We start from the raw sequence: 24,522 nt of genomic DNA on the forward strand, positions 1-24,522 counted from the left end.
TGCACAGTAATACAGAAAACACATGGATTTTTCTTGCAAAATGTGTCTCCTATTAGGTACGGCACACTCAAATGTTTGCTGTGACATAAAGAACAAATAGGGTGGGTTAGAGCTTAGAAGGAACTTGGAAAAACTTTTCGTGTATCTTGGTGATATACCAAAAAGAGTGCTGGTTGTTTGCTGCTAGAACATTAGGTCACTCAAAACTTGGGTATAGCAAAGTATTCTCATCTTAACTTTTCAATGTGTCTCAATACACACACATTAATCTGATCCATGCCCCCGTATGAAAGAAATCCCCTATTTTTTTTTGAGCGAAAGGCAAATTATATGAAAGGAAATTTCTGATTTTAAGGTTTTTGAATATACTGATCTCCAGAGTATCCAGGTCCTGAGACTACAGTACCTAAATATTAAGGGGGAGAATTTCAAAGGCACAAATGCCTTTGAAAAATCTCTCCCTATATTTTACTTCCCAGAAGAAAAATTAAAAAACGCAATCCGGCACTGAGTATCATGACAAGTTAAAAGAAAAATAAAAAAATTCTGAAATATTTCATTTCATGAGCTGCTTTATTCATTTTAACTAGAATTGTTCTCCAAAGATTTATTTACATAAGATCAGATGTACAGGGACACTGAAATAAAAACTACTGGTTAAGTGCAAATCAGTAAATTTTTTTAAAAAAAAAAAGAAATTGCCTCATAAATTTATGGCAAAATGGGGAAAAAAGATCAGTAAACTCAATTACTGTGTAGTAGCACTTTAAATATTGACTGGTTTCAGGAGAATCATATCTTTAAACTGCAATTGCACAAATGAATTTCTCACCTACTTGCTGGAGAGATTGTTTATTTGCTAGCCTACCTGATATAAATGTATATACCAAAGAGTCGCACATTCAAATTTGATTCTTCAAAAGCCAGAGAAATGGCTATACAGCCCATGAAATTAAAACTGTGTACAGCATCAAGGATTGCTTTCACAGTTTGAGTATCAATGGGACGTATGATCATATACAGAAAATATAGGTTTTTAATCACATTTGTTAACATACAATACTAACAATAATGTTCCCAACATACTAGATATCATTCAGATAAATCAAGGCAGAACTGGAATAATTTATATTTCTAGTTACTCCATCATAAAAAATAGATTCTTGGGATTCACCAGCTGAGAAGACCAATAGATGACCACAAATGCAGCAGAAACAATTCTAGGATCTTCATGAGTCTTCTGCACACGTGTATAGAGTGATAAGGCCTGCAAAGTGCTGCATCCTCAGTCTCAGGACTGCCGCTCTAATTGCTTGCTGTGATTTGAAGTACTGCTGACAAGGGACCCAATCAATCTCTACTCTAAGTTGTTCCGGTAAGAGAATGGTGTTTTTCCCGAGCACAGGACTGGCAGCCAGGAATTCTGACCATCTCTAGTTCTGGGAAAGTCACTTACTCTCTGGGCTCTGTATACTCCATATGGAATGTGTACAGGCCATAAAGGGGGTATAGACTGCCCCGGAAGATCACACCTCTTTGCAGGGGAGTTCTCAGACCAATATAGAGCTGGCATAACAGCTCTGCACAGGCTTCTCAGTCTGACCCTGAGAAATGAGAGTGTGTTCGGGTCTAGAAGAGGCACAAGTGTAAAGCACTGCAGTCTGGCTAGTCTGTATCGGTGCCATGACTCTTTATGGCACACAACTTAGAGTAGACCTGGCATGCTGTAAATTGCATGGGTCGGGACAAGGTAGGGACTCTTAACTGGGACAGAATTAGGGAGTCAGAAAAGTGGCTTTCCCTGCCCATGCCACCTCCTCTCTCCCTCATGCCCAGCACAGGAAAGGGTACTAAAGAATTTGGCCTTCTCTCTCAGCTTCCCTTTCTGTCAAATGGAAGTCATAGTACTTCTTGACCTACTTCACCCATTATACAAAATGATATTTTTCTTAAAACATAAATGCTAAGTATTGATATTAAATTTTTCTCAATGCTTGCTACGGGAATGTTAGATCAAATCATGTGATGTGCTGCTGATATTTTAACAATGGGTTCCCACATCTTGCCCTTGGCTTGTGACGTGTGTGTGCTATAAAGAGGAGGGAGAAAGGACTGCACAATCTATTCATTTGTTTCCCATTTAAACAAGAGTGCTGTGGAATGAGCCAGGGCCACATGGCAACAGACATATTAGACTAATTTTACTTTACATACGGATAACGTAGCAGCATTCAGCTCCAATGAATTAATGGTGTGGGGTGGAGTTCTTATAGGGAATTTGGGGACAGGCTCCCATGGGATTTTTTTAAAAAAAATGATACTTAACATTTGGTGGAAAAAAATGTGCTCTTCAGAAACTTATTTCTGAGCCCCAAGAATAAACCACCTCTGGCAGGGATGATTCAGCCGGGTCCAGAGAAGGGGTGAACTTCATTTTAGGAACAGAGAACTGTCAAGGTTCCTCCCCCACTCTGAACTCTAGGGTACAGATGTGGGGACCTGCATGAAAAACCTCCTAAGCTTATCTTTACCAGCTTAGGTCAAAACTTCCCCAAGGTACAAAATATTCCACCCGTTGTCCTTGGACTGGCTGCTACCACCACCAAACTAATACTGGTTACTGGGGAAGAGCTGTTTGGACGCGTCTTTCCCCCCAAAATACTTCTCAAAACCCTGCACCCCACTTCCTGGACAAGGTTTGGTAAAAAGCCTCACCAATTTGCATAGGTGACCACAGACCCAAACCCTTGGATCTGAGAACAATGAAAAAGCATTCAGTTTTTTACAAGAAGACTTTTAATAAAAAATAGAAGTAAATAGAAATAAAGAAATCCCCCCTGTAAAATCAGGATGGTAGATATCTTACAGGGTAATTAGATTCAAAAACATAGAGAACCCCTCTAGGCAAAACCTTAAGTTACAAAAAAGATACACAGACAGAAATAGTTATTCTATTCAGCACAGTTCTTTTCTCAGCCATTTAAAGAAATCATAATCTAACACATACCTAGCTAGATTACTTACTAAAAGTTTTAAGACTCCATTCCTGGTCTATCCCCTGCAGAAACCAGCATATAGACAGACTATAGACAGACACACGGACCCTTTGTTTCTCTCCCTCCTCCCAGCTTTTGAAAGTATCTTGTCTCCTCATTGGTCATTTTGGTCAGGTGCCAGCGAGGTTACCTTTAGCTTCTTAACCCTTTACTGACTCTTTAGGTGAGAGGAGCTTTCCCCTGGCCAGGAGGGATTTCAAAGGGGTTTACCCTTCCCTTTATATTTATGACACGCCCCCCAAATCTCAGCTAGGGTGAAACACTGGCTGGGATTTCTTCCTGGAGCTCTAGGAAAAAACAGAGTTAATAAGACACATGCATCTCTAAATATACTACCAAGTACATAAAGACTAACAATATTTTCCACATCTCAAGGACGATTTTAACCAGTTGATTCTGGGAAACTTTCATGGGAGAGTGCATCAGCCACTTTGTTAGAAGCTCCTGAGATGTGTTGGATGTCAAAATCAAAATCTTGGAGAGCTAAACTCCACCGAAGAAGTTTTTAGTTAGTTTCTTTGACGGTGTGAAGCCACTTCAGTGCAGCATGGTCGGTTTGCAGGTGGAAACGCCGTCCCCAAACATATGGGCGTAGCTTTTCCAGAGTGTAGACAATGGCATAACATTCTTTTTCAGTGACTGACCAGTTGCTTTCCCTCTCAGACAGTTTTTTGCTGAGAAACACTACAGGGTGGAATTCTTGATCAGGTCCTTTCTGCATTAAAACTGCTCCCACACCACACTCGGACGCATCTGTGGTTACTAGGAATGGTTTGTCAAAGTCTGGGGCCCTTAGTACAGGGTCAGACATGAGTGTCGCTTTAAATTTGTTAAAGGCCTTCTGACACTTTTCGGTCCACTGAACAGCATTTGGCTGTTTCTTTTTGGTTAGGTCTGTCAGTGGGGCAGCGATTTGGCTGTAGTGCGGTACAAATCGTCTCTAATAACCGGCCAAGCCTAAGAAGGATTTGAACCTGTTTCTTTGACTTTGGGACAGGCCACTTTTGGATAGCATCCACTTTGGCCTGTAGGGGGCTGATAGTTCCTTGACCCACCTGGTGTCCAACGTAAGTCACTCTGTTTAGGCCTATTTGACACTTCTTAGCCTTAACAGTTAGTCCTGCCTCCCTTATGCGCTCAAGGACTTTTTGTAGATGTTCCAGGTGGTCTGCCCAGGAATCCGAAAATATGGCCACATCGTCAAGGTAGGCGACTGCATATTCTCCTAATCCCGCTAGGAGACCATCTACAAGTCTTTGGAAAGTGGCGGGTGCATTTCGCAGCCCAAAAGGGAGTACATTAAATTCATACAGCCCGAGATGTGTGATGAAGGCTGACCTTTCCTTGGCAGATTCATCTAGCGGTACCTGCCAGTACCCCTTGGTTAAGTCCAAGGTAGAGATGAACTGGGCCCGTCCCAGTTTCTCTAATAGTTCATCTGTGCGTGGCATTGGATAGTTGCTGGGCGAGTTACAGCATTTAGCTTATGGTAGTCCACGCAAAAACGTATTTCCCCATCTGGTTTGGGAACTAGAACCACTGGAGATGCCCATGCACTTTCAGAGGGGCGGATTACACCCATCTGTAACATATCCTGGATCTCCCGTTCTATAGCAGTTTTAGCTTGAGGAGACACCCGGTAAGGTTGGACCCTAATTGGGTGAGCATTACCTGTGTCAATGGAGTGGTATGCCCGTTCAGTCAGTCCTGGGGTGGCTGAGAACGTTGGCGCGTAGCTAGTGCACAGCTCCTGGATCTGCTGTCGCTGCATACGCCCAAGGGTCATGGAGAGGTTCACCTCTTCCACACCACCAGCACATTTCCCTTCGTAGTAGACACCTTCGGGCCACTCAGCGTCATCTCCTCCCTGAGCTGTAAACTGACAAACCTTTAATTCTCTGGAATAAAAGGGCTTTAGAGAATTAATATGGTACACCTTAGGCTTTTCGTTGGAGGTGGGGAATGCTATGAGATAATTAACAGCTCCCAGGCGCTCCTGGACCGTGAATGGCCCTTCCCACGATGCTTCCATTTTATGGGCCTGGAGCGCCCTTAAGACCATGACCTGGTCTCCTACTTTGAAGGAACGCTCTCTGGCATGTTTATCATACCAGGCTTTTTGCTCTTTTTGAGCATCCTGTAAGTTTTCTCTAGCAAGGGCTAAAGAGGTTCGGAGGGTGTTTTGTAGGTTGGTTACAAAGTCCAGAATGTTAGTTCCTGGAGAAGGTGTAAATCCCTCCCATTGCTGCTTCACCAACTGCAATGGCCCCGTAACCTCACGGCCATATACAAGTTCAAATGGGGAAAACCCTAAACTGGGATGTGGTACAGCTCTGTAGGCAAAGAGCAACTGCTGCAACACTAGGTCCCAATCATTGGAGTGCTCATTTACGAATTTACGTATCATGGCCCCCAAAGTTCCATTAAACTTCTCCACCATGCCATTTGTTTGATGGTGGTAAGGAGTGGCAACCAAGTGATTTACCCCATGAGCTTCCCAAAGGTTTTCCATAGTTCCTGCCAGGAAATTAGTCCCTGCATCTGTGAGGATGTCGGAGGGCCAACCTACCCTGGCAAAAATGTCTGCTAGTGCCTGGCACACACTTTTAGCCCTGGTGTTGCTTAGAGCTACTGCTTCCGGCCATCGGGTGGCAAAATCCATGAAAGTCAGTATGTACTGCTTTCCTCTGGCTGTCTTTTTCGGAAAAGGACCCAGAATATCCACAGCTACTTGCTGAAATGGAACTTCAATGATGGGGAGTGGCTGGAGAGGGGCTTTGACCTGGTCTTGGGGTTTTCCCACTCTTTGGCACACCTCACAAGACTGGACATAGGTAGAAACATCCTTGCCCATTCCCTCCCAGTGGAATGACCCCCCCAAACGGTCTTTGGTCCTGTTCACCCCAGCATGGCCACTAGGGTGATCGTGGGCTAAGCTCAAGAGCTTGGCCCGGTATTTAGTTGGAACTACCAACTGTCTCTGAGGATGCCAGTCTTCCTGGTGTCCACCAGAAAGAGTTTCCTTGTATAAAAGTCCTCTTTCTACAACAAACCTGGATCGATTAGAAGAGCTGAGAGGCGTTGGGTTGCTCCGTGCCGCCGTCCAAGCTCTCTGGAGGCTTTCATCTGCTTCCTGTTCGGTCTGGAACTGTTCCCTTGATGCTGGAGACATCAGTTCCTCATTGGATTGTGGACCTAGGCTTGGTCCCTCTGGAAGCGATATAGGGGATGGAGCTGTTTCTGTTGACTGTGAACCGCTCTCCGCTGGTGCACTATGTTGGGATTCAGGCTCTGGCTGAGCCTCTTGGGTCGGGTTATCGGCTGCTGCCAGTTCAGGGTCGGTGGGGCCCTCTGGTGTTGAGGTTGCAAGTACTGGATTCAGTGCTGACACGGGGTCTGGTGTTGGTTGTTCGGCTGGTTCCGGTTCTGGGACTGGTTCCGTCTGGGTCTCTGGGACTGGATCCACTACTGCTGTTGCAGAGATTGGCCTGGGGTCCATCACCTCTGACCGGGTCCTGATAGAAGTTTCTGGAACAGAGCTTGGCCTCACGGCTTGTTTAGCCTGGCTGCGGGTGACTGTTCCCACCCTCTTGGCCTGCTTCACATGATTGGCCAAGTCTTCCCCCAACAGCATGGGGATGGGATAATCATCATAGACTGCAAAAGTCCATGTTCCTGACCAGCCTTGTACTGGACAGGCAACTTGGCTGTAGGCAATTTGAAAGAGTTGGACTTGAAGGGTTGAATCGTCACTTGGATCTCTGGGTTGATTAAATTGGGGTCCACTAAGGAAGCATGGATAGCTGACACTTGTGCTCCGGTGTCCCTCCACGTGGTGACCTTCTTCCCGCCCACACTCACAGTTTCCCTCCGCTCCAAGGGTATCTGGGAGGTATCTGGGCCTGTGGACCTCTGGTGTGATTCCGGTGCAATGAACTGTAATCTGTTGGGGTTCTTGGGGCAGTTGGCCTTTACATGCTCCAGCTCGTTACATTTAAAACATCGTCCAGCTGACGGGTCACTGGGGCGAGGAAGGTTGCTGGAGAACGGGGTGGTGGGACGATAAGGGGTCTGGAGGGTTCTTTGGGAGGTAGGTGGGGCTTTGGGCGGTCCCCGGTAATAGGGTGTGGTCTGGGGTGGTCCCTTCTGGTCTCTGCTCCAACTGCGACCAGTTTTCTTCTTCTCTGCCACCTCCACCCATCTGGCTCCAATCTCTCCTGCCTCGATTACAGTTTTGGGCTTCCCGTCTAGGATGTATCTTTCTATTTCCTCAGGAACACCCTCTAAGAATTGTTCCATTTGCATTAGGAAGGGCAAATTTACTGGAGATTCAACACTTGCTCCTGATATCCAGGCATCCCAATGTGGTAGGCATATCGGGTAAATGACATGTCTGGTTTCCACCTTAGGGCTCTGAACCTCCGACGAGACTGCTCGGGTGTTATCCCCATTCTGACTCTCGCCTTGGATTTAAACAGTTCATACTTGTTCATGTGTTCTTTAGGCATTTCAGCTGCCACCTCAGCTAAGGGTCCACTGAGCTGCGGCCTCAGCTCTACCATGTATTGGTCAGTAGAGATGTTGTACCCAAGGCAGGCCCTTTCGAAGTTTTCTAAGAAGGCCTCAGTATCATCACCTGCCTTGTAGGTGGGGAACTTTCTGGGATGGGAAGTGGTACCTGGAGAAGGATTGCTAGGGTTTGTTGGTATATTCTGCTGGGCCTTTATCCTCTCCACCTCCTCCACATGCTTCCTCTCTTTTTCCTTCTCCTCCTCCACATGCTTCCTTGCCTCCATTTCCCTCTTGTGGGCAGCCTCCTGTACCTCCTTCTCCAGCCACATGAGTTCTATCTGTCTTTCATGTTCCCTTTGTTTTTCCTCAACCTGAAATTTGGCTAATTCCAGCTGTAGTCGAGCTGAGGATTTGGTCATTCTAACCTCTCTGTTTTTAACTAACTTTACACCCGAGGTTTAGAAATAAAAAAACAAAACTTGGCTGTAAAATTTTGCTGTGCTGGAATAGAATACCTATTCTCTGATAGTGACTGTCAGCCTACAGAAAAAGACAATTCCCTTTTCTCTGCTCTGGGCCCAAATTAAAGCAAAAAACCTCCAACTACTTGGAAACCTGCTTACCCAGCCCAAAGAAAAAGCAAATGGGTAGAACACACACCCCCTATTTACTTTTAGGAAGAAAAGAAAAAAAACCTCTGGGTTGGAAAACTGAATTTCCCTGCAGGAGTTAAGTACCCTGTCTCCAGGCAAAGAAAACCTGCAATTCACAAGATAATCCCCTTTTGTCTCTGCTTGGCCACAAAGCAGAGAAAAACAAGCTGCTTTCAGTTTCGGCTGCTTTCTGGACTTCCTTTCCACAGGAAAAAAAAATTCCTTTTTAAAATCTGTATTTCTAGTTCAAAAAAATCTCAACTGGATCTCAAAATGATTTCAGGTTAATCCCACCACTATGCCACCATGTCAAGGTTCCTCCCCCACTCTGAACTCTAGGGTACAGATGTGGGGACCTGCACGAAAAACCTCCTAAGCTTATCTTTACCAGCTTAGGTCAAAACTTCCCCAAGGTACAAAATATTCCACCCGTTGTCCTTGGACTGGCCGCTACCACCACCAAACTAATACTGGTTCCTGGGGAAGAGCTGTTTGGACGTGTCTTTCCCCACAAAATACTTCTCAAAACCCTGCACCCCACTTCCTGGACAAGGTTTGGTAAAAAGCCTCACCAATTTGCCTAGGTGACTACAGACCCAGACCCTTGGATCTTAAGAACAATGAACAATCCTCCCAACACTTGCACCCCCCCTTTCCTGGGAAATGTTGGATAAAAAGCCTCACCAATTTGCATAGGTGACCACAGACCCAAACCCTTGGATCTGAGAACAATGAAAAAGCATTCAGTTTTTTACAAGACGACTTAATAAAACATAGAAGTAAATAGAAATAAAGAAATCCCCCCTGTAAAATCAGGATGGTAGATATCTTACAGGGTAATTAGATTCAAAAACATAGAGAACCCCTCTAGGCAAAACCTTAAGTTACAAAAAAGATATACAGACAGAAATAGTTATTCTATTCAGCACAGTTCTTTTCTCAGCCATTTAAAGAAATCATAATCTAACACATACCTAGCTATATTACTTACTAAAAGTTTTAAGACTCCATTCCTGGTCTATCCCCTGCAGAAACCAGCATATAGACAGACTATAGACAGACACACGGACCCTTTGTTTCTCTCCCTCCTCCCAGCTTTTGAAAGTATCTTGTCTCCTCATTGGTCATTTTGGTCAGGTGCCAGTGAGGTTACCTTTAGCTTCTTAACCCCTTACAGGTCAGAGGAGCTTTCCCCTGGCCAGGAGGGATTTTAAAGGGGTTTACCCTTCCCTTTATATTTATGACAAGAACCCACTAGGATGACCAGACAGCAAATGTGAAAAATAGGGACAGGGGGTGGGGAGGGGTAATAGGAGCCTATATCAGAAAATGACCCAAATATCAGGACTGTCCCTATAAAATTGAGACATCTTGTCACCCTAGAACCCACCCCAATCTTCCCTGTCGTTTGGTTGTCTAAAAAGTGACTCAGAGGAACTGCCTGACATATCACTGTTCGACACTCACCAGGGCAAGTTTTTCAAAGGTTTTAAAGACTTTTCTCATATTAGTGAGACACATATAGTGATGTCACATGCCAGTGGGTTTGGCCAGTACTTTAATAAGGACTGCTAGCATATTGCTGAGGGAATTACAGGATGCTGCAGTTGCCCTAGACTTTGAAATTTCAGGTATGCACGCTGCTGACAACTTAATTGACACGGAAACCAGGACTTGCATATTTAGCGCTTTCTGAGTTATTCTAGGAGGAGGTGATCATGTGCTGTTTTCTTTGGAGCGCTCTTTCAATATTTGACTTTTGCGGGGGGCTTTCATTGAAATAAATGGCAGTTTTGTCATTGACTTCAATCTATATTTGGCACTTACATGGGCCCCATTACTGCAGTATTGGAGCATCTCACAATCACAGCACCCCCGTGAGAAATAGAAGTGCTATTATCACTGTGTTACATATGATTAATACAGTTGCTAGATTACGGTTGCTAGATTAAGTAAAACTCAAGCTAGTTTTCCAGACATTTCATACAAAGCATCTCCTATTTCTGACCTCCTGGGTTTGTTTATTTGCATGCACAATGTTGTCGTGGAGAGATGAATGACAACAAGGGAGCAGTGAGGCAACTTTTGTAGCTCATGCTCTTGCTGGCTGAAAATACACCATTAAAAACACATGCATGCTGTACCTTTAAAGCTTGAGGGACATACTGGGACATGGATTTTTAGGTAGAATTTCCAACTGAAAGTGATTTGGCCCACAGACATGAAAAACAGCTGTTCTTTTCTATGTTGAAAACTATCTACAGAAAGAACAGTTAAAAATGTGATAAAAACCAAAATACAATAGAAGTCATAAAAAAAAGTAACATTTGCCTGCCCCACACAATTACCAAACATCTCCTTTTTCAAATACAGAGAAAGAATGTGCCAATAACTGCATAACGGTATCTGAGGTAACCGTTGGCATATACTAGCAGTTTAATTGTAATTGCAGTGGAGCACCAGTCCTGCTAGAAGAAGAAAGGTTGATTGGTGTGGTTCTGGATTGGTGAAACACTTACTGAGTTTAAACAAACCATTATCTTAAATAAAAATGAAAGATGTTGACTTACCAACTCTAAGAATCTCCTCACTACCTGTCTTTGTTTTAAATTGGTCTCCCCATCCAGGTTAGCAGTTTCTATATGACACAGCCCATCGGGGTCACTTGAAGAGAGCAGCAATATGTCAGCAGGTATGATTTCATTACAACGAAGCTGAACAAAGTCGCCAACTTCTACTTCTTTCCAATATCTGTTCATATATTTCTTTTCATTCCTGACAAAGAGACATGTACAGGAAACACATCAAAACACTGACCAGGTAGGGATGTCTCAGTCTAGTCTGTATGGATTTTAGGCTGGACCACAGAGTATTCATGAGAAATCACCAAGGTGTTCTCAAATTCTCCCTCTTTAGAAAAATTAGATGGCCACAAAAATGGTGATGAATAGGTCATGTGACTGGATAACAATTATTAAGAACTAGATCACAGGCTAGGCTGTGTGGTTTGGTGGTGGCAGAAAAGAGAACAAGTCACCTTCCTTTCAGTTTCTAAATGGCCTACCTACCTCCTGGGCATGAGTACATTGGGGTAAATGGGTTCTGTACACCCATTACTCCTACCCTTGACAGATGGGTTGGCCGTGGCTCCTCCTCCATCACAGTGCACGAATCAGTTCAGCTTAACCAGTGCAGGGGTGGGGGTTAGTTACCTGCTATTGATGAAGGCCAGTAATAGATTTGTACCCCACCTCCGGGGTGAGGGTAGGACAGGAAAGGAATTGGACAGGCCTCTCTGAGGCACAATCCCTTCCTTGCACTGTTCCTGAGGCACCACAGCTATGGGCCTCCCTGTATCAGCCCAGTCTAGCCTTCAAAAGAAGTAATGAGAATATTTGCACACATTGTAATGCAAACCTATAAAAAGTCACTCACATCTTTGGGAAATACTGTTAAAGAAATCCAGCATACCAGTGTTTTTCCTCTCCCCACTGACTACTAACAACGGCTATGACTTATAAGGATGAACTTGTGCGGTGCTGCATGTGAAACACAGACCCAAGAGCCAAAAATTCACAGCCCAAACCCACTAAGCTAGAGTCACCACGGTATCTCTGCTGAAAAACGCAGCCACAAATATAGTGTGGGCAGAGGACATTCTTGTTTCCTTAAAGTGCCCTTTTATAGTGGCACATTAACTATAGTGGCATCTGTTGTACAGTTAATAGTCTCTCTGCCCAGCCATTGTAAACCTTCTATTTTGCAGCCAAATTTCTTTGTCACTTCAAAGATTTATCTAGTTGAAACATTAACATATATGTTATTAATCTAGATCTGCTCATTCAAGCTCTCTATTTTTTTTTAAAATGAGTTAATTGGTAACTTTTTTTTTGTTAAGAGCAGGGGGGAAAAGGAACAAGTGCCTGCTTAACTAGCTCTAGTTAAAATAAAATGCTTTGAAATTTTTAAAAACAGCCAAAATATTAACTTTGCAAAACACCTCTGCAAATGGGAAATAGCTACTTTTGACACTTTCCTAAACTACCAGAACATAACAATTAATGAAATAACACTGCACCCTATCCTAGATGTTTGCCATTGTTGTTACATTGCAATTGACACTGCCATTATTCTTCCTTGACACCATCTATGCCAACAGAACAGGATTATGAAAGGGAAAAAAACGTTGCCATTTTATGTACTTTAAATGTATTCCTTAAAATATGTTTTGCATATGAAGATCCTGAATAGACTTAACTAGATCAAAACACAGAAGACCTGCTAACTTTCAGAATTACTGTTAAGGATTATGACCCAGATTTTTTAAAGGTATCGCTGCACTCAGGATTGCAACATCTAACTGGTCCAGGAGCCTAAAATTCATTTTCAAAAGGGATTTAAGCATTAGGTGCCATCCCTTTTTAAAATGAAATTTAGGCTCCTCAATCCCAAGCACAGTGACACCTAAATACTTTTAAAAATCTGGACCTACGTACCTAGTTCGTCCTTGTTTTGACTCCATTGGTGTCAGAGTTATACAGCATCTATGTACTTATTTAGCATATACATCGAACAATAAAATGTCAGGTAATGGGGCAGGGATGTATCTTTCTTAGCTGTCCCTTCCCTATGACCAGTTTATAAAAGGAATAATGAAAATTATGGTTTTACCCCCTTTTTAACTAAAGATCGCTACAGAAGAGTAAGAGCTCTAAGTGTAAAACATGATAGCTTAACAAGGGCAGATAATTTTCACATTGGCTGTAGACATATTCAGCATTCCCTCCACAATCAGTCTGAAACTAGCATTTAACTTTTCCTACTAATGAGTATGAATTGCTTTGAAACCAAGAGTGCAGGGATGTAGTACAAATCACTGGATCACAGATCTGAAAGGTTTGTTAGCTATGCAAGCAGTAACTCAAAACACTTTCACATGTGACTGCTACTCTTAATCTTTTTTAATTTAACTGTAGAAGTGAATGAAGTTCAAATGCATTTGTAATGAGTGGTGCTATATAAGTGTTACCAGACTAAAAATCAGACAACAGTCCCGCAGGCTATAGTGCCTAACAACTTTTAATTAATTTTTATTGTTTAAAAAGCATTGCACTTCGAGCATTTCTTAATCTCCCACACACTTGGCAACTATCACACCTGTATACTATCTGCCACAGGAAGGGTGGAGATCTTGGACTAGAATGCCAAATGTCTCATTAAGGTTGGATGTACTGTAAGTGTTTGCAACAGAGTAGCTCCCCCTTAATTAGGAACAGAGGAACTGCTATATCAGGTCCATGACATCTAGTTCCTACCTCTGACACCTTGTATTTAGCTGTGATACTCTGAGTACCTTTCCCAGACCTGAAGAGCTCGGTGTAGCTCAAAAACTTGTCTTTTTCACCAACAGAAGTTGGTTCAATAACAGATATCACCTCACCCACCTTGTCTCTCTAACATATATGGTCTACTCATAGCTCCAGTCATTCTGAGAGCCCCAGTTCAATCCCTCTTTTATATGAAAATCTTCCCATGCCTCTGAGAACACAGTATTCCAGGTGAGGGTGTACCATAGATTTATACAAAGTGGCATTATAATATGTTGGCATTGTCTTCCATTCATTTTTATACATTCCACCTTTAAAATAAAAAAAAATTACTGCTTCACGTTGAACGTCTATTTTGACTGAATTGTTCACAATGATGCCCAAACCTTTTTCCTGAGCAGTTACCGTTAATTTAGAACACAGTTAGGTGGAAGTATAGTTATTATTCCTTCTTATGTGTATTTGCCAACCATGATTTTTTTGCCATTGTACTGCCCATTTGTGAAATGGATAGGAGCCTCTGAAGTGCCCCCACATCTTCTCTAGTGAATAGTCCAAATTGTGCATCATCTGCAAATTTTGCCACCTCGTTTTTCACTATTTCCCAGCTCACTGAATACATTAAATTAACTGTGCTAAAATAGATCTTTGGCCACCCTTCTGTGACCTCCCATGTAACCTTCTGCCACATTGAAATCTGTTTGCACATTCCTGATGTGTTCTTATCTCATAGCCAGTTTCTAATCCATGACAATACTTATGCCTGTCACCCCTGACTTTAACAGCCTCTTGTGAGGAACTTTGTTTAAGCTTTCACAAAGCCTTTGACAAATGTCAGATGGCTCTTGTTTAGCCACTATTTTTGACATGCTCCAATAATTCTAGGGAAGTATAATTTTCCTTTAGCCTATAAACCTGGAGGTGTAGATAAATGCCTCAGAATCTAGGCATTATGATGTACTACTGCCAGGCTATGGTACAGAACAAATGCTGTTACTTGATAGTTAAACGGATGCATTATGGGTGAACTAGTTTCCAATATTTGTACCCAAATATTTTAAAGTGTAGTGGAGAGTCTTCCCCCTCATCAAATGCATAGATAAAAAGCCATTCTCCCTCCCCCTCCCCCCCCAATTCTAATTTCCACTGACAAATTTACTCTGAGCAAACTGAATCTGCTGGCTAGGGATACAAACAGCAGTGACGGAAATCTTTTCACTCCAGCTTTCTTCTGAAGCATAAACTGATACAAAGCAAGCCAGCAATTCCACATTTTTGAGCAGGCCTTTAACTGCAAACATTGGTTTAAGCCTTGTGACATAGGGCTAAAGTCTGCTAGCCCAATTCTATTGGTTTCAACAGGGTTACACCAGCAGCAAATTTAGCCCTGAAAGCTATGGGCATAACTTAAAAGAATAATATTTATCTGCAACAATTAAGTGCAATTATTCCAAAGTATCTCCTGAAAGCATTTAAACAGCCATGGGAGGCCTGCAACATACTTTCAAACTTGTGTACAACAGAAGTTATCGTAACTGATATCTAAATACTTGTATTACACTGATTGCTCCGGGGTTTGTGCCAGATCTTGGGAATGGTTATAACAAAAAGTCTTAGGCAAAAGGTAAAAGGTACAGATGACTGTTAAAGTTTTTGTCCCTAGATTTAAACTTAGGTAAAATCACAATATTTGATTGGTTTTTGTAAAGGTGTGTTTTAGTTTTTCAAACTATACCATTCCACTGTTAAAGGTTTAAGAACAGAAGTACCAATGTCTTTCTAGCCCTTACCAAAAATAATTTTGTTTCTCCCTTTTGAAGGATCTCAGATGTTTAGGCAAGACAAGGTAGTTCTTTAGAAGACAGACACTATAATTGCAGACCTATTCAAAATTTAGGAAGAATTCTCCATGTTTTTTCACATCCTTAGGAACCGTTACAAGCAATGTTAGGTAGGAATTTTTAAGTTAAAAATTTGCCTCAACAACTGTAATTCTCCCAGGCTAAAATCCATTCCATTTGCACAAACCTGAATATTCCAGCTCTAAGGTAGTGGAATGAAGTCTTTGCCAGGGCCAAGGCATGGGACTTTTGTAGAGTCCCTTCCCATTTGCGTTCCCCATTGGCAACTATTCCAGACAATGAGCTGGACCAGTGGACACAAAGCCACCTCATCAGTTGTTGTGAGGGGTCCTGAGCAATGTTCACTCGCATTTTTTTCTGTCCATATGCAGAATGGTTTTTCTTATGTGCAACACTGTCGAGGTAATGTGAGGATGTGTCCCACCGGTAGAAACCAAGGTGGATAGAAAAAAATCAATGACTAGAATAGAGCTGGACAAGGAGAAGAAGTCTGGAGATAAATGTGAGAAGCGAGGGACATATGCTTGTTTTGTTAAAATATTATATGTTTGCTGTTAAAGGGAAAAAAATCCAGAATACATAACGTTGTAGTTTTAGTTAAAAATTTTTAACTATCTGTCTGGTGATGTTCTCCTCCTAATACAGCATAGCAAGAAAATCCTCCAAATATTAATGATTAACCTGTTGAATTGGAGATATTTATGAAGTCATTGGGAGGTGAACTATCTGCTTCAGTTACCTTTGGTAAATCAAATCAAACAATCATTCATTTTCTGATATAGCTGTAAAACTAATCTGAAAAGTTTTCAAAATAAATCACTGTTTAAAACTTCTAAAAATGAAACCTACATCTATCTCTGAGTTGTGAAGAATATATATTAAGGTTATAACCACCAAGAAGAATGCACTTTTATGCAGAAATCCATGATTAAATCAAGTCTTCCTGACTAGTGATTTAAATCATAATTTAAATCAATTTGATTTAAATCAAATCCACCCTGGTAGAAACAAAAAACCTAGATATAAATCACCCTTACATATTATATAGTGTAGTTTAACCCACCTGTTTTTTTTCATTAATGGTAAGGCAGCATTTTAAACAAGGGCCAAAGTCTGTGCTCCTCACTTGAGCAGAAAGGCCAGCGGGAGTTTTGCTTAACTAACAATGGCAGAATTTGGACCTAGAGGTGAATAAATCAAAAAATCTACAATAAGCAGCATATTTAAACCTGGATTGTCGCTTTCAAGTTCAAAAAATAAAATTCAGTCCACCTGCTGTCGGGCAACATCAACTGTTAAATCTGTCATTTGGAAAACAAATCTGGAGTATAATTGTGCAGTGAAGTATTTGTATACAGTATTCTATTAACGTGAAGTCTGCAAACAAAATCCAAATCTTTATGTACAAGTTTCATAGCATGCTTTTCTAACAGGTCTCAGCTATCTGAAAATTAGAATCCCTATTAGTCTTCTTTAAAGTGAGTTACACACACACATTATTGAAAGGACATTACTCCAGTACTAACAGCAGTACATACTCCGTTAAAATGTTCTCCTCATATTAAAAAATACATAGTCCATTTATATTCAAAAGGAGAAAGTTACCTGATTCTAAGACCAGTGGATTGTGAAACTACATGGAGCTTATAGAACGGCAGTATTGACTGTTACATTATTTCAGTCAGTTGCTATTTCTACATATTGAACTGATGGTCAATATTTGCCAACTTATTCAGTACATCAAAGTTCATGGGAGTTTTTGCAACAGGAGCAGAAGTTAGCATATAATGAAGGACCCAAATAGATTAATACCAAACCCCTTTATTTAGGAAGTGTTTTGAGCAAAGTTTACAGAGTCAAAATCAAACAACATAAATACCCACAAAGATCAGGCTTTCCCTGCAAAAACTTGTAAGAAACCACTTTCTTTGGATGTGCAAGTTGTTTATCTAGATTCTTGAAGATTGTCTACAGGTAGCCCTTAATTAGTTTCCAAGTGGAAATGTGTAACTACACAGCAAAGGGCATCTTCAGTTTCTTTTAATTCATCTTTTTTTTATTTAAAAAAACCTAATTACATGAGTTTTAAAAAGCACAGACTTGTGCCACTAAAACCTACACAGAAAATAACTGCTGTTTTTTTGGAGAAGCAACAGTTGATTAATCATTTCTTTTTTAGACTATATTGCAGCCGAATTCCTGATAGAGTGAATTGATTGATTTAGAGCAAGGGTCAGCAACTTTTCAGAAGCAGTGTGCCTCCTCTTCATTTATTCACTCTAATTTAAGGTTTTGCATGCCAGTAATACATTTTAATGTTTTTAGAAGGTCTCTTTCTATAAGTCTTTAATATATAACTAAACTATTGTTGTATGTAAAGTAAATAAGGTTTTTAAAATGTTTAAGAAGATTCATTTAAAAATTAAATTAAAATGCAGAGCTCCCTGGACCGGTGGCCAGGACCCAGGCAGTGTGAGTGCCACTGAAAATCAGCTCACATGCTGCCTTTAGCACACGTACCATAGGTTGCCTACCCCTGATTTATAGCAACATTTTTAAAAAAGTACTTGATAACAACTAGGATGTCTCTCCAAGGAATTGTATGAGCGAGCAAGAAAGAAAGAAAAGAGGGAAAAATGCAATGTCCAGAGATGAAGTGCAATTAAAATCAGAATCAAACATGCCTTTGTGTCCAGAGAAGTCGCCCACTCTCTCCCCAGCCACAATACCCCTGAGTCCAGGTTTCCCAATTCAGGTTCCCTCATGTATCATCTGCCTGGTGTATTGAAGCAGACCCAGAAGTTGCTGGTGCTATTCACTTGGGGTTGCAGCTGTGCTAATCACGGCCTGGGCAGCTCAGCCGCTTGTCTCCTGGTCCCTTTGTTACCGCCCTGAACTCCTGGCCACTTTGCAGCCATGCACAAGCCTCTGCTCTCCTGGTTCCTGGGGGAGCAGGAGCGAAGATCATCCCCGTCCTGGCAACACAGCACCATGGCCTGAGGGAGGAGGATGGGGAGGGTGTTATGCAAAAAAAAAATCGGAGGGCAGGGTGCTGTGCAGTGGCCCAGAAAGTCCTGGGGTGGGGAGGAGATGGGGGCCAACCTGGCGTTGAGCCTTCCTGCTGTAGAAAGAGGTGCCCCACTGTTGCCCCCTCCCCAGGAGTCAGTGTAGCTGGCCCTCCCCACTGCCTGGTTCCCCTCCAGTTGCCTGGCCCTGGTTGCCCCCCCCCGCCACTCCACAGCCCCTCCCTCCCTGCTCCGGGCACTGCCCTCCAGCAGTCACTGAGGATGTTAGCACCTGCGTGGCACTTGATGGAGCCCTCAGCCTTAACCCACTTCCAATGCGGAGTCCATGTTGACCTGGGTAGGCCTGTGAAAAGGTATCTTCAACAAAGTGCAGGCACCTCTGTGTCTCCAGAGAGGAAGCCCTCGGCATGGCCACACAGGGTGTGGTTCATTGCAAGAAAAAAGGGTTAACTCGGGTTAGCTAATGTGAGTTAGCTAGCTCAGGTTAGAATGGCAGTAAAGAGAAGGCAACTCAAGTTCTAATCTGGGGTGGCAACTCTAGTTCAACTCCAGGCTCCCCTATAGGCTTGAACTGCCAACCTGGGTTTCCATGTCTTCTCTGTTATTTTAAAATGAGTTAGCTAACCTGAATTGAGAACACTTTCCCCCCCCCAGTGAAGCTACTCTCAGTCAAACGCTGTAACAGGGTGCCACCCACTTCTTGCAAGTGCCCCCTGGTCAGTTAGTCTGTGGTGATCCCTGTAGGTGGTTTCTCAGGTGGGTTTTCAACAACTCAGCCCTCTGGCCGAGACGCACACAGTCTGTATGTGAAACAAAACAGGTACCCCCGTGGACTGTTTATGCTGGAAGGGGTCTATGTCAATACCCTTCCATTGGTATCTATGAAGCTCTCCCTGGGCTTACTCAAAATAGTCCTGGCCCTGGTATGGGGCGATAGGGCTTCCTCCCTGGAGACACTGTCTTCCTGAAGCTCTCCCCAACCCCCCGGGCTATCTCCTTATTCAGTCCCACAGCCCCTTCTGGGTTAGCCTTCAAATAGTCCCTCACCCTGATATGGGGCCGTGCTCCCAGGGCTTCCTCCCTGGAGACTCTTCACCCTTACTGAGCTTTTCTGGCCCCAGCTAGACCATTAAACAGTTCAGTTCCTCTTCCAGGTGTGTGTCCCAGTTCAATAGTCTGGCAACTTCACTAGAGGCTGGTGGGAGGGACCCAGGACCACCCACTACTCCAAGTCCCAGACCAGGAACCCTACAAATAGTAGCTGCCCACTGCATCCCTTTAACTAAACTGCACTTTTATCCATTTGGCCACTTCCCCATGGCCCCAGCACCTTCTCAAATGCTTTATCCTTACTGTAGGACTGAAGTCTTGTACTCAGTCCCAGCAGTCAGTCAGTCAGGAGCTCTCTCTTGCTCCCCTGGGCCCCACCAGCAACTGATCTGTCCATGGTCCTGCTGCTGCTCCTTCCACCAGCTAGGAACACAGTCCTCACCCTCCAGCTCCAGACAGCAACTGACTGACTCTAGCACTGCAGCTTCTTTTATATGGCCCAGCTGGGCCCTGATTGGCTGCTCCCTGCAGCCTCTCTGATTGGCTACTTCCTCCTACAGCCACTCTAGGCAGCTGGGATGACTTCTCTACTGCTCCTTTCTGGGATAGGGTACAGTAGGACCCTGAGGCCTCCAGCTGGACCCTGAGGCCTCCAGCTGGGGCCTCTGGGCCTAGCCCACCCCGTCACAGACACAAGCACGAAGCATCCCCCTATGCAGCCTTTATGTGGTCTGCAAAGTCTTGTGCAGATCCTTAACACTCAAATTAATTCCACACCACCCCATTCCAAGATCACCTGCTGGCTAGTTTCTGAAAGCAACAATTGCCTTCACTTTAAAGGAGGTCAGATGTTTTAGGAGGTAGAAAACCAGTCCCTAAAGGACAGGATAAAGGGGGGAAACAAAACAAACAAACAAACAAAAACCCACCAAGACACCACTTGGATCAGTTCTGGATACTAACCAATTCCTTCACCCATTCCCTCTCAGGATGACATCAAATGATGTGGGTCAGGACTAAAAATATTTGGTCCAACTCTGCCATAAAAATCCTTAAAATCCATTTAAATTAATTTGGGTACAAATGCAAAACTGGTGACAACATTCAAGATATTCTTTTTATTTTTTTAAAAAATTGTTGCGGTAGAAGCTATATTGTTACCTAACAAGTAAAAGAGAAGGTGCCAGATATATAAGGTAAGACAATACCGCAGAAGACAAGCAATATCAGTCATCATTAGAAAATGGTGGGAATACGACAGGTTTAAAACAGTTAAAGAAGTCAAAGCTATCCCTTACCCTAATGTGTTTATTACTTAAGAACAAGCTAAATAGGTACAGACACATGCTGAAAACCATTTAGGTAAGATTACGGTGCTCTGGCAGAATTAAGGAAAAACATGTAGTAGAAACTAGAACCAAAGCTGGTTACAGGATGTCCAGAATATGTCTCTGTTCCATAACATCTGTTTCTAGGGTAAGATTCACAAACAGAATCTGAATCTGATACTAATTAGATAAAACAGATGAAGAAAATATACTTCTCTTGAGAAAATTAAGGGCATAAAAAGGGCAGAACCCTTCCATGACAGAAGTTTCTAAATGGATTCCTTATCTTTAATATTATACAGAGAGTCCTTAACATTTTTTCCCTTGTTCATCATCCTCCAAGAATTTACTATCAAGTAGCAATTGGGTAGGTACATAAAAGATGTTAAACTTCTCAAAAGGACAAGGAGTGTGTAAGAATAATAAGGCATAAATGTGCCTTGTAATGAATTTCAAAGCTTCTATCTTTCTTGTTACAAATCAATCTGAGTTCACTTGCTCTGAAAAACCCTAAGCCCCCTGGCATGTCAGCAGCTCAGGTTTTAGAATCTGAGGCAAATGCTGACTTTTTTTTTTTTTTTTTTGGCAGAGTGCTATCTTCTGTGCTGAAAGCAATCTTACAATTGTTCACTGTAATGAAACATTTGAAATCCGGAATAAATGATTTTTCAGCCAAGAAACTTAGTGTTGAGATAACAAGATTAAATGTAAAAGCAGAACACTTAATGAGATCTGACATAAACAGAATAAAAAAACCCCACTAGCTTCCAACTACTGATTTTCCACTCAGAGTATTTTTTTAAGTTACAGGAAACATTATAGTTGGATAATAAAATCACCTCAACGTATGTTTAGGGTTTATTGTTTTAAGCAATAGAATGTTTTACACTTCTCAATTTATTGCTGCAAATAGAAATGAACATCCTTCTCCCAACAATAAGACAGATTGTGAAGAAAAAATATCTACTGTATGCTTTCATTGTGGCTAGGTGTCACATTGGTGCTCAAAGGCATGCCCAATAGATACCATATAGTAAGGTGGGGCAAATGTAAAAATTGATTGAGGAAATTCGACTGGCTAGGATTTAGTGTCATGCCCTGTTGGGTGTTGGCCCTGGTGGGTGTTGGCCATGCATTAGTAAACTTCAGGATCATCTACTGCAATGTACAGTATCCCGGTGCTGAAAGTGAATGCCACAAAAAGTTTCAGATGGCATGATACACTGTAGCCCCTCTCCTAAGTAAGGCAGGGCAATGAAAACATTTCATACCATTGCTCTACACATGTAGTTCAGGCTCTCTGTCCCCTACCTTTTCTGGTGAAAGGCCATGAACCTCTTCTTCAGGACTCTGAATAGTCTTTGTCCAGAATGTCTTTGGTCTTGTCTACATGGAGTAGCAATGCATACCAGAGGGGTGTGGTTTGTAAAGCACACCACTGTGTTGTGCACTAACTGGTCTGTGTAGATCCTGCTGGCATGAACTAAAAATTCCATAGTGAACTTTAAGGTAGTTCTGTTTCAAACGATGCTAGATTAACATGCACTACGGGACTTTTAGTTGTGCCAGCAGGATCTACACAGGCCATTTAGCATGCAACCCACTGGTGCACTTTAGAAAGTCAGGAGAATTGCCTAACATTTTCTATTTAGATCCAGTAACATCAGCGGAGGGCAACAAAAATGATTAGGGGGCTAGAGCACATGATTTATGAGGAGAGGCTGAGGGAACTGGGATTATTTAGTCTGCAGAAGAGAAGAATGAGGGGGATTTGATAGCTGCTTTCAACTACCTGAAGGGGGGTTCCAAAGAGGATGGATCTAGACTGTTCTCAGTGGTAGCAGATGACAGAATGAGGAGTAATGGTTTCAAGTTGCAGTGGGGGAGGTCTAGGTTGGATATTAAGAAAAACTTTTTCACTAGGAGGGTGGTGAAGCACTGGAATGGGTTACCTTAGAGGTTTTTAAGGTCAGACTTGACAAAGCCCTGGCTGGGATGATTTAGTTGGGGATTAGTCCTGCTTTGAGCAGGGGGTTGGACTAGATGACCTCCTGAGGTCCCTTCCAACCCTTATATTCTATGATTCTATGAACATTTCTATGAGAAGACTGTAAGTTTAAATCCCTGGGGAGACTCTGATTTGAAACATGCACTTCTATTTCTAGCATTTTCACAGCCACAAGACTAGAAGGAGCAGGAAATAGCAGGGCTTTGGAGCTGTGCTCCGGCTTCGCTCCAGCTCCAGGCAAAAACCTGCAGCTCCACTGCTCCGGAGCTGCTCCACGCTCCAGCTCCGGGCTCCGCTCCAAAGCCCTGGTAAATAGCACTGGAACTTGCAAAAATCCTGTTCTTCATTGTAGTTGGCAGCAGACTAGGCCTTAACTTGAACTCCAGTGTGATGGAAATCTTTTAAGTTCATTTGAAGACTTGCATTTGTTCAAAGAGGTTGTATATTCTTAAAAATAGAGCTGGCCAAATAACAGTCATGATTGATGTCTTTTTTCAATATTTTCCCTCCCATGAATTGAATAATATTTGTGAATACTTTCCCCCCATTATTCAGCCAGGTCTATGCACGGTCTGGTCAAATAATTAGTTAGGTAAATTATTTACACATTTTCCTCTCACAAATCTCAAAAACATTCATGAATTAGTTCTGGTTTTTATTCAGTAAGCTCCATTAATAGATCTGAAAACCAAGTGATTCAGCAAGATGATTAAGTATGCACCCAACTTCAAGCCAGTGAATAGTCACACTGGATAGGCAAATGAACTTAAAAGATTATAGAGGATGTTGTAGAATGACCTATGCGATCCAGATTCAGGAAGTCATAAGAATAAGATTCTTGTATATATGGCAACCAGGATGCTTTTGCAAAGGTGCAGGTCATGACTGTCTGACTGATAAGAAAGATTATGGATTATTATTAGATATGGAAGGCTATCTTTTGGTCTAAAACAACATATTGTCTAGTTAACTGATAGTAAAAGAGTACAAATATGTATATTGACCCCTTACAACCCATATAAATGCTGCTGCTGAAATCATTTTCATTTCTCTTCAATGTTGAATGTCATCCCCACCCCCTGCAGTTGAAGCCAGTGGTTCCCTTTCTGCTACACCAAATTAGTTCTTAAACTGCATTTAAGAAAAAGCAAGGCTGTTATTGTGTTGTGACCACTGCCTATCACTTATCCAATTGTTATCTTGTGTTCTGTTTGTGTGTTGTTGTATCTACCAGTTGTCTCTCATCATACTCTTAGACTGTAAGACCTTTGGGCAAGGGCCATCTTTTTTCCTCTGTATTAGTACAGCACCTACCATAACTGGGTCCTGATCCTTGACTGGAGTTCTGGTAGAAAAGCTGACACCTGACAACCCTAAATACAATTAAATAAATGAAAAAATAAATACTTTACTAATGTTACTTTTCCATGTGAACATTTGCTGTAGTCTCCTTGAGGACTTTATTCCATCAGTAGCAGAGGAGGTGGACTTTGTAAATAAAAAGCATAGGGGAGAAGAGAAGCACTTCACTAGACTGTCTAATAAGATGCAATCTACACCATGAAAACCTTTGAGAATCTCCGACCTCCTGTGCTAATCCAGCTACTATGCATGAGCCCCGGGTCAGCATGCTAAAATTCCATATACATACTGCATGACTTCAAACAAAATATTTCAATATTTTTCTAAACAATTAAAAA

At 42.3% G+C, this 24,522-nt stretch overlaps 1 protein-coding gene across 3 annotated transcripts in view; it reads right to left on the minus strand.

The window, feature by feature from the left end:
• Positions 1-24,522, minus strand: part of ATP10A (ATPase phospholipid transporting 10A (putative)) — a 160,626-nt gene that overhangs the window by 87,659 nt on the left and 48,445 nt on the right. For 2 of the 3 annotated variants that reach the window (XM_073353092.1, XM_073353084.1), the window contains exon 2: positions 10,792-10,996. In XM_073353092.1, coding sequence (XP_073209193.1) covers positions 10,792-10,996 — 205 coding nt within the window. The remainder of the gene's footprint in view (positions 1-10,791; positions 10,997-24,522) is intronic. The other variant, XM_073353100.1, reaches the window with a different exon arrangement.

This window comes from Lepidochelys kempii, chromosome 1 (genome assembly GCF_965140265.1).
Source record: "Lepidochelys kempii isolate rLepKem1 chromosome 1, rLepKem1.hap2, whole genome shotgun sequence".
Lineage (NCBI taxonomy): Eukaryota > Metazoa > Chordata > Testudines > Cheloniidae > Lepidochelys > Lepidochelys kempii.